The 11,414-nt window shown below is 38.1% G+C and overlaps 1 protein-coding gene across 1 annotated transcript; it reads left to right on the top strand.

Moving 5' to 3' along the window:
* Nucleotides 1-2,177: 2,177 nt before the first annotated feature.
* LOC122644629 (DNA polymerase delta subunit 4) lies at nucleotides 2,178-3,192 on the top strand. The gene is made up of 2 exons (XM_043838011.1): nucleotides 2,178-2,427; nucleotides 2,797-3,192. The coding sequence occupies exons 1-2, from the start codon at nucleotides 2,244-2,246 to the stop codon at nucleotides 2,988-2,990; spliced, it is 378 nt and encodes a 125-aa protein (XP_043693946.1). The 5' UTR covers nucleotides 2,178-2,243; the 3' UTR covers nucleotides 2,991-3,192.
* Nucleotides 3,193-11,414: the final 8,222 nt, after the last annotated feature.

Below are 11,414 nucleotides of genomic sequence, written 5' to 3'. Positions count from 1 at the left end.
TCGGTACTTTAATGAGCATGTGCTTATAAAGTCTCAAAGTTGAGGGTAAAGGAGAATGACTCCTTTAATTAGAAAGGCAAGACCCCAGTCCCCCTTCCTCCACCTCCTCTTCTTCTTCTCCGAACAAGGAATTTAGGGGGAAAAAAGAGTTGCGTCATTTGATCGCCGCTCATGGCAGCCGACCGAAGCAACAACCTGCCTCGAAACCCTTTGGTGAACATTCGCAAGGCTTCAACGACCAAAACGCCGGCAACAACCAGTCTCTGCTCCGCAAAGTTCGTCGTCATCGTCGAGTGCTACTCCTCTCGGTCATTCTGTAATTCCAATCGTCAATAAACTCCAAGACATATTCGCTCAACTCAGTAGAGCACATCCATGGTCGAGTTGCCTCAAGTCGCCGTTGTCGTAAGACCCTGATTCGTGATAAGTTTTTAGTCGATTATGGTATCTCTTTTGGATTTTTTCCTTCCTCTGCCGATGCTTATCCAAATTCCATGATTCCAAGTGGAATCCATTCCCTGGAAGATGGGAGTGGGGCTATATGTCGTATCTGGGAAACTTGGCTTATTCCAAGTTAATAATAATTTGTAGAAAGGGTGAGACATCAAATGTTTTTACTCTCATGACGCCATGTTAATAATAATAATTTGAAGAAAAGGTAAGATGGGGGTTGTATGTTTTTCTCTTTTGGAGTTTTTCCTTCCTTAGCATGCTTTATAACCATTTTTGCAGAAAGGGCCCAAAGCCCTCAACTTGTTGACAGGGATTCTTTCTCCAGGTTGCTCCGCAGGGTGTCCATAGCAGAGTCCAAACTATATACTCAAAATGTTGTATCTAGGATAAGGAGGGTTTCAGATTGGGGATGAAGATGGATGAAGAGGGTATCTCTTTCCCCTATTTAAACTACATATGGGCTGGGTCCTTTCTTAAAAAATGGTTATAAAAATCATTTGCATATAAGCATAACAAACGTATTTTTCATTCTACAATCAATTATGTTTTGTGGTTACCAAACAGTTTTTATTTTTTTTTTATCAAAATTGATTTTCAGTAATGATTTTTTTTTTAAATAGGCCAAAAACAAAATGAAAAATAATACAAAAAATAGCCTAAGAGCTCCTGCTTCAGTCATTGTAGCTTTCCCAAAAAGAGGTACCCTATCTATTCAATAGGCGAAGCTGTCTACATGGTTGAGTCAATGAAACCACCTATTTGGGATTGAGCTCCTCTCCAGGGAGCCCAACACACCCAAGGAGCATCCAGCCGTTGGGCTGTGCCTCACACATCCCTAGGTGTGCACCGAGATGTGTGCGGTACAGCGCAACCCTTAGATGCCCCCTAGGTACTCCCTGGGTGTTGAGCTCCTTGGAGAGGTGCCGAATCCAGCTATTTGTGTAAGGGTCAATCTGGTACCGAAACTGTGTACCGCAATCGATACCGTAACCGTATTACCGTATCGTACCAAAAACAATTCGGTATGGTACCGATATGAAAAAATGGTACTCGGTACGGTATGATATCGGTATGAAGGTTAAAACCGTCGGTACATATCGATACCATACCGTTTTACCGAATACCGGTACCGTACCGAATTAAAAGCTATATATATAATTATATGTCTATATATATAAAAATATATATGTATTTCATATATTTAATAATTTATATATACAATATAACATATTAAATATAATATATTTCAATATTTCATATTATATGTAATAATTTTATTAATTTATATATAAAAATAACATATTGAATACCATATATAGGTATAATACCGAATACCATACCGCATAAAAATTGTATCGAAACCGTACCGAGTTGGTACAATATCGGTATGGAAAATTCACCATTTATCCGGTATGGTATGGTAACGGTATGGAGTATTTGACTTCTGTACCATACCAAAACCATACCGAATACTAGTACCGTACCGGATTGACACCCTTATTTTGGTGGCCACAGGTTATGTTCTTTTCACGTTATAACCCTCCTTATTCACTATATTACTCACGCAGCGTTATTTGGTATAAAAATAGAATAAAGGGGTTGTTTTAGTAATTATCTATGTACTAGTGACCAATGCGCGCGCGCTCTCTATCACCCATGGTATAGTTAACACGGTGCCATAGACAGGACCCCTCACAAATCGGAAATCACTAGAAAATAGAAAACTAGAAAGGCTCCACGCAAATTACAAATTCAAATTTTGAAAAGAGGAGAGAAGCAGGGAAGCAGCCATGGCATCTGGAGGCATCAAAGGCTATTACAGACAGAAGAAGAGCGGCGTTAGTAAATCACCTGCAAAGCCCAAATCGAAACCAAAGTCTTCCACCAAGAAATCTTCAAAAGCCGCTGCAAGCTTAGGTTCTGATGGTGCTCAACTATCCGCCCTCATCTCTCACGGTTCCCTCGACCTTCAAGGTCCTTTCTTTCTCGCTATCCTTCACTCGCTCTCTGTGGTGTTTTCTCTGTTTCAATTGTTCTAACTATCTATGTATGGATTTTTGTGTTTTTTTTTATTTATCAAAATGGAAGAGATGGGAAGTGAAAGGGAAAGATTAGGGTTTTTATTATAATGCATGTTTAACCCTACAAATAGACTGTTCAATTTGTGGGTTCAGAATGATTTTATGGTCGAAATAGATAAATGCATTGTTGGATTTTTAGGGTTTCGTTATGGGTTATTTTTGTTTCCTGGGAATTCCTCTGCTAAGGGGTGGTTTTGATTAGGGGATTTCTATAATGCATGAAAAAGAAATGCTAATTCATTGTTTCTGTTTTTTATTTTAGGTGATTATGACGAGAGTGAGGATTTGTTGAGGCAGTTTGACATGAACATGGCGTACGGGCCCTGCATTGGGATGAGTCGATTGGATCGATGGGAGCGTGCCAATAGTCTTGGTTTGGATCCGCCAAAAGAATTGGGTGATCTTTTGAGAGGAGGTAAAGTTGGGGTAGAATGCTTGTGGGATGGTCGTGTTTAGGAATTTAGAGGTTATGCTGATGAACCAGTACTAAAGAAATGACTGTCTTCGGTGGATTGTACAGTTACTGGCTGTACTGTGGATTGCTCTTTTGCTTATGAACTAATGTTTAATGTTGCTAGACTATTTAGAGAAAAGTATGGAGACGTTTTTAGTTCAAAACACTTCTTATTTATGTATGTAGTTTTCTGGGTTTACTTTCTATGAAGTCCAAGTTTTGTCTAGTTTTGAACATGCAGAGGGATTATTTGGTGAGTTTCTCCTCTTGGTTTGATTGGTAATTGCAAATTCAAGGATCAATAGTGATACTGGTGTAATGGTTTATAATCTTTACGATTAATTGTTGGGAATTGAAACTCATGCTTGGACTAGTGGCATGCATTTGGTACTCTAATTACCAAGTTATCATTTTGATGCAACTGCTCCATGCAACTCTTTTACAATGCCTAACTTACATGTGCTCCATTGCTGTATTTTAACCGTCCTTATGTCAGTTGATACTAAGCAATTTCAATTTGTCTTGGATTTGTTTTGGGGAGTGGGGAAATGATCTAGATTGAGGATACATAAAGCTTCTAATCCCATGAATGTGGCATTGAAACAGAGACAACTGCATTTCCATGTCATATAAGGTGGAGGGATGAGTTGCATTTTCCCTTTCATCGTGACTGCTATTTCTTTTTTTAATATCTGGAAATGCATCATTGCTTTTGTCTATGAAGAACTAGGAATTTATTAAACTATTATGAGCTATGTATGGAGATATTTTTATCTCATAAATCTAGTGTGTAACGTTCGTGGTTATCTTGATTTATTTTCTATGAATGGCAATCTTTTTTGTCCAGTTTTTAAACATATAAAGGGGTTATTTAGAATAGTTTCTCCTGATATTATGCTGGTTGCTAGCTGGAAATTCAAGGATCAGTGGTAGGATACCTGCTTTGGCATAATGATTTTTACTATTTACAATGGTTGTCGACCTTTAAACCAGGCTTTTACTAAACTGATGCATTAATAATTGTACTTTATATGACATGATTTTAGGACAATTGCTCAATTTTTTTTAGTGATGCCTGCCTTTCATTTACTCAGGTGTTGCACATCAATGGGTTTTACATCAATTGAAACTAAGCATTCCCATTTTGCTTTGGATAGATTGGTGGTGTTTGATCCAGTTTGTGTAGATATATAGCTTCTAAAACAATGAATATGACATCAAAAAGGAAGAGGACTGCATCTCCCTGTCATAAGATGGTTGGGTTGTATCTTCCATTTTATCTTGAGTGTTAGGTCTGTTTTTCTCTATAGGAGTACGGCATCTGTTAGAGAGTTTGATCTAGGAAGTCTATAGCAGAGGAAGTTGCTAGAGGTGAAATTTCTTGGGAGCACCCTTATGTAGTGACTTACCTTGTGACGTAGTCAGGTGCTGTATTGCTTTCATATGATCTATTGTACTCTCATGTTCATAAAAGGGATTGTACATCAATTTGATCATCATAAGCAATTATTCCTGGAAAGAAAATAACAAGTCTTATGGTAGCTCAGTGAAAAACCGAACAGAGTATTAGTCCTTGTACTAATACTTACATGAACTCCCTTGGGGAAGCTAGATGATTCTTACCAGGAAAGAGAAGAAAAATTGGGGAATTAGAGAAATGGTTTAGCCTTTAAGTCAGACTTAGTATTGGCCCATCAAACACCAGAGTGTCTACTAAAGAAATTTATTTCTTTTTCGCGATGACTTGTAAAATGAAGTATCTTTAAAGTCAAACTACTTGTGTTGTTGCATGGCCCAACTTAAAAGCATCTCGTGTGTTTGACTTTTGAGAATTTAGATATCCATGTGGTAATGTACGTAGTTATAATCAAATCTATTAGATCAGCTAGCTATTTGTTTGTGTTGCTATTCATCTAAGCAAACTTGTAGATACATGTACCACAGGTATTGATGATATGGCATTTTGATGGTTGGATAGATGTGGAATCCTTTGAAAGATGGAATGCCAAATTTGGTGACTGTTTTAATTGTTTAGGTAGAGCCATAAATGGGGTTTTCATAATGGTCCCTGTTCTTAAAATAATCATAAACCAATTCTTTTCTAGTGTATGCTTCATTTTTGCATTGTGGAAGATTGATGTGGCAATTCTGACCTTTGGGTACCTAAGGAATGGTGTGCATTGACCATGTGTTAAGTTTCAGAATCAAATTAGCAAGCATCCTTGTGTGTCCGTGCATGCCCAATGTTACTCTTACCAGTTACCACTATTGTGTCCACTCCATAGTCCTGGAGTTGCAAAAGCACAATTTAGCCACTTGGAAAATTCTGATTGGGCTGAAATTTTACATGTAAGCAGAGGACATTGAGGTCTATCTGTCCACATAATTTGGTTTCCACCTAAACTGTCGCATGAGACAAATATTAATGAGCCAGGAGATAACTTTTTACGCAAGCTGCTTAAAGAATCCTTATCCCACACACAAAAAAGACCCGTTCTTTTACATTTTTTTTTGCTGAAATTAATAACAATGAGGTTACATCTTTGTTTCCTGGAAGTTGAAATTTGAAATATGAAACAGTCCCTATAATTTGTGAGGACTTCCATACAAAGTGAAAGGAACAGAGTCCATAAAAGGTAGAAAGGTTAAAGTAAATTTTTGGCCATTAAATGGAGTTTCACACAAATTGAGTCACAAAAATAGATAGGAACCATTTTACAACCACTATGGTTAAGGAAATAATTGAGACAACATCTATGAGCCAGTCATCTCTTATAGCCCCCATGATGTTGAAACATAAGTAATCAATATGAACATCACCTCAAATTGTATCAGCATGCAAAAAGGGAATCCATCTGTGATCTAATAAATTAGTACATAGGACAGAATAAACCCTGCACAGTTAGCAGCCCCAGTTGATTGGCAAAATCGGATAAGGTTGAGTTAAGTTCAGCTAGCAACCTCTATCACATGAAGGAGAGAATCCTAATAGCAGGAAGGCCTGCAAAGTTGATTTCAATGTCTCTGGTGGTATTGTTCCTATAGTAATCGATTAATATATCCTTTACATCCTTCATAATTTGATCAAAATAGGACATTCTGGTTTGGTAGGTTGCTGTTGCAATCAGAACAAGAATCACCAACAACATATTCTTCACATCACTTTTATTTTGGGGGGATTGGGAGCTTTATATGTATATATTTTATTTTTTATAGACGGGGGGGAAAAGGAAGGAGGAAAGGTACCAGCTAGGAGATTCAAACTCGAGAACTCCTGGTGAAGCGCACCACAGCTCACCAACTGCACTAGGCAGCTGTTGTTCATTCTTCACATCACTTTCGAGTGTCTTCCTTCACCCGTGTTCTACTGCTTCACCACACATCTCTTAACACAACATCATGTAGATGTTGGATTACATCCACCTCTCTTGTGTCCACCATTACAGCCAAGGATTCTCCAATTTGCCACAACAACAGATGTTCATCGATTTTTAGCTTGACTTGCAACAATCTGTCTAAAGAGATCCAAGCTCTCTTCGGTATTGCCTTTCTAACACCATTATGGCAATGACCCAATAATAAAATCCCCATCATATTGCCAATAGGTTGAGATACAATTATTGATAAAATCATTTCACCTTTCCAAATAGCTTTTGTTTGAGGTCGACAGATCATGTAATCATAGGCCATGCAACTTTTGACTTTCTTAGTTTTCATAAAGGTAAGCATGGCTGGACATGTTTAAGGCTTATGATAAGCGGGAGTTTGGCTATCTTAAAGCCATTTTTGAATTCATAGGTTTTAATCAACATTAGTGTGATATGATTAGTTACTTGGTGTCTACATGTTCCTAGTCTATTAAACTTCAGGATATTAGTTTTGGTTTCTTTGAGCCGTCTAGGGGTATCCATCAAGGTTGTCCTTTGAGTTTCTATTTGTTTATTTTTTACGATGAAAATTTTTTTTGGACTTCTTTCATGTGCATTGTGAGCTTAGTTGTTGTGGATGATATTTAGCATTTGTGTAATAGTTTTTCTTTCATTTTTTTCTCGCTTTTGGTGTTCTCAGTCATCTCCTATTCTTTTCGGATAATTTCATCTAATAAAATCTCTTTCTTTTTTTTTATCCAAAAAAATAAATGAGGACAGCTACTAGCGAAACTAGCTTGAGGCTAGTGCAATTAAGCCTAACCTTGAAGAGGTTTTGAGTTCAAGACCTCTTGTTTCTTGTCTAGTTCAGGAACCCCCCCCTCTACTCTACAAGCGGCTCCCACGATGAACTGCGAGCACTAATTTACCAAACATCAAGGATTTGTAGTGTAATTTATCGAAAAATTTAAGCTACACCACATGTCAATGTTTTTTAAATTTGGATGAATCGGCTGATTGATTCTGCCGATTCGACTTAAAATCAACCATGCAAATCCCGATTCATCCCAATTATTCACTAATTGAATCAGAATGATTTAGATGATTCTAATTGTCCGTCCGACTTATTCCGAAATTATTCAAACGATTCAACTCGGAATCGATGGAGATGAATCTCATACCCAATTCCGAGCAGTTATGAAACCTTGCCACAAGTGTCAATTTGCAAATGCTGGTTCTTTGCGTTTTTCAATAACCTTTTCCCACTAGAAAGAAAGAAAATTTTAACTTTTAAGCATCAATTTTGAATTTCATGGTCGAAAAGAAACACCCCTGCAAAATCCGCAATGGGGCCACACAATAGCCCACAAGGGCCCAGATAAAAACTCACAAGGGACCAGCAAGGGCCCAATGGGCCACACTTATGTACAACAACAACTACTGCTATTACTTAAGAGTGTCAATTGATTCTTTTTTCGATGGAGATCAAGATACAATATGTGGAAACTGAAACTAAACCGAATAGGAGCTTGTGCTTTCAAACGATTTCAGTTTTTTCGGTTCGATTCAAAGATACAACATGTGGATCAAAACAAACCGAATAGGAGCTTGTGTTTCCAAACCAGACCGAACTGGCACGATTCGGTTTTTATTCAGTTCCTTATTTAGTTTGACCCAGATTGTATTCAGTTTGAACCATATTTTAGGTGTTTGGGTGAACTTTTTACATCTTCACAACAAAAGAACTCATTGTTTGTTAGGACCATAATCCACCTAACTTTTTCCAAACATTAAAAATGGAATAGAATTTATCATCCACATTATTTAAGATATTCAAAAAGAACATCCCTAATTTATTTGGTTCAAAAATGGGTAATTTGGTTCAATTCGGATGGTTTCAACCTTAAAACAAAAACCAAACCAAAAAAGATTCATGTTTTGAAACCAAAACCTAACCAATTTGTTTTAGTTCAATTCAATTTGGTTTTAAATGGCCGATTTCTATTTCAATTTCAGTTCTCAGTTGACACCCTTACTATTACTAGAGAGGGGGGGGGGGGGTAGGAGGGTCGGACATGCGACTTTCCCTGGATTTATGCTAGTAGACCCCACTGGCAAGGAGCCTACTCCATTGTTGATGTTGTAGAAATAGTACTATTTCAGGTTAATAAAATCAGAGAGAATCAAATTGAAGTTAATCAAGCCTTAAGAAAGATGAAAGCTGGCAAAACATCAGGCCCAGATGAGATTCCAATTGAAGTTTGGAAAACCCTAGGAGGTTATAGGGTTTGTTGGTCAACCAATCTGTTTAATAGAATTATGAACACAAGAAAGATGCTTAATGAATGAGGGAGAAGCATTGTAGTCTCGATCTACAAAAATAGAGGAGATATCCAAAATTGTAATAACTATAGAAATATAAAGCTAATGAGTCACACTATGAAACTGTGGGAGAAGGTTATTGAAGACCGTTAGAAAAGAGAGCCTCATATCTCGATGAACCAGTTTAGATTTATGCTAGGTAGATCCACGGCAAAAGCTATCTATTTATTGAGGAGGCTCATGGAAAGATATAAAGATAGCAAGAAGGATCTCCATATGGTCTTTATCGACTTGGAAAAAGCTTATGACAGAGTCACTAGAGATCTAATCTAGCATGTTCTAGTGAAGAGAGGGGTGCCAAGTAAATATGTGGATATCATTAAAGATATGTATGAGGGCGTGGTGACTAGTATGAGATCTGTAGGAGGTCAGGACAAGAAATTCTCAATTAAGATTGGATTACATCAGGGTTCAGCCTTAAGTCCTTACATTTTTGCTCTTATCATGGACGATATAATCAAGAGAATCCAAGACAAGATCCCATGGTGTATGTTTTTTGCCAATGATATCGTTTTGATAGATGAGACAAAAGAAGGGATTAACTCAAAGTTAGAGCTTTGGAGGTCAATAGTGGAAACAAGAGGCTTTAAGATTAGTAGAACGAAGATGGAGTATTTGATGTGTAATTATAGTCACACCATGATGGATACTGATATGGTGCGAATTGAAGAAAGAGAGATACCGCAAAGTGACTATTTTAAATATCTAGGGTCTATCATAAATAAAGAAGGTGACATAGAGGATGATGTTTCACAGATAATTAAAGTAGGATGGATGAAGTGGAGAGGTGTGTCTAGAGTACTTTGTGACCGACGTATTCCTTTAAAACTTAAAGAAAAGTTTTATAGGACTGTTGTTAGACCTACTGTGATTTATCGGACAGAATGTTGGGCAGTTAAAAAGTGTCATATTGATAAGTTTTATGTAACAGAGATGATGATGTTAAGATGGATGTGTGGAAAAACAAGGAAGGATAAAGTATGAAATGAACATACTTTATCCTTTAAAGCTTAAAAGAAAGTTCTATAGGACTGTTGTTCGACCTACCATAATGTATGGGGCAGAATGTTGGACAATTAAGAAGTGTCATATTGATAAGCTTTGTATAGCAGATATGAGAATGTTAAGATGGATGTATGGAAAAACAAGGAAGGATAAAATATTGAATGAACATATAAGATCGAACTTGGGAGTTGCTCCGATCAATGACAAGCATCGAGAGAGTCGTTTAAGGTGGTATGGTCATATTCAACGGAGGCCTTGGGACGCCCCAGTAAGGAGGAGTGATATGGTTCTAATTGAAGGAGCTAAAAGAGCTAGAGGCAGACCTAAAATGACTATAGGAGAAATGGTGAGGAAAGACATGCATAGTCTAGGGCTTGTACCAAGTATGACCTTGGACAGAGCTTATTGGAGGGCAAGGATCCATGTCGCAAACTTCATTTAGCTGAGATTCTCCTGACGTATTGGGGTATACCTCTTTCCTCTTACTATCTTTCATCGTTCTATTTATTTCCTATCTTGTATTGCCCTTTTTTTTTTTTCATTTCTCATCTCTTACCCCATCTCTCTTTTCCCATATTTTCTTTCCCTTTTTTAATTAGAACTTTGTTTTCCCTACTCAGTTTTGTTTGGATCCATGCAGTCGACCCCATTAAGTTCAGATAAGGTTGAGTTTGTTGTTGTTGAAAATCAGAGAGAATGGAGATCTTGTGAGTGGTTGCACCAAGTAATTGACATATCTAACAGGGCTCCATTTTATGTTTCGGGAATTCAATTGACAGACATCTTTAAGGCCCCGTTTGTTTAGACGGGAGGTGGGGTGTGACTACTAAGAAAATGGGACCCACATGTTGGTGGGGGTGTTGATGGGTGAAAATGTTGAGGTAAAGTTAAAAGAAACGTTACTATAGCATGCCACCCACCTTGTTTGGATGGGTGGAAGCATTTCGAGAGAGGGGTTTGCAGAGAGGGGAGAGAAAGGGTGAGATGAGGGAGAGAAAGAAGGGGTAGATGGATAAGTATAAGCTTGGCATATCAATCGGTATTGCAAAGAGGAGGAGAGAGAAGGATGTGGAGGGATAAGGATAAGCTTTGCACTCGGATTTGCAAAGAGGAGAGAGAAGGGCACAAAGGGAGTTTTGGGGTGTATTGATGAAGCCGATTGCAGATTGCAGATTGCAGATTGGGAAGCATTTCAGGGGTATTATTGGAAAATCGTAGGTTGTAGGGTTATTGCAGGTTGGGAGGTATTTCAAAGGTATTGTCGGGATATCATAGGTTGCAGGGTTTGGTGGCGATGGGGGCTAACAGTTGGGGGCTATAAGGCTCACAATGATGAGGTTGCAAGCGATGGGGGCAGATTGCCTTTTTCTCGATATTGCCCTGAACTTGTACATAGAAAGCTTCTTCAAAAGAATCTGCTTATAGTTGCCTTATTTGCCTTGCTATCTCGCAAGAAAATTTCTCATAGCGATGGGGTTGTAGCCTTGTAGGGCTCACAACGATTGGATTTGTGTGAACAAAGATGTGCAAGCGACGGTAGTTCAGACCATATTGCAGATGGAGCCTCAAGGGTATACAAGGGTTGGGATTCTAGTTCAGGGTGCTATCTCAAGATGTGGAGGGGTTGGGGGTTTTAGGCTTGGTAGATGGGTTCAGGGTGCTATTTCTAGG

Source organism: Telopea speciosissima, chromosome 11 (genome assembly GCF_018873765.1).
Source record: "Telopea speciosissima isolate NSW1024214 ecotype Mountain lineage chromosome 11, Tspe_v1, whole genome shotgun sequence".
Lineage (NCBI taxonomy): Eukaryota > Viridiplantae > Streptophyta > Magnoliopsida > Proteales > Proteaceae > Telopea > Telopea speciosissima.
This window is presented reverse-complemented; position numbering and strand designations above follow the sequence as displayed.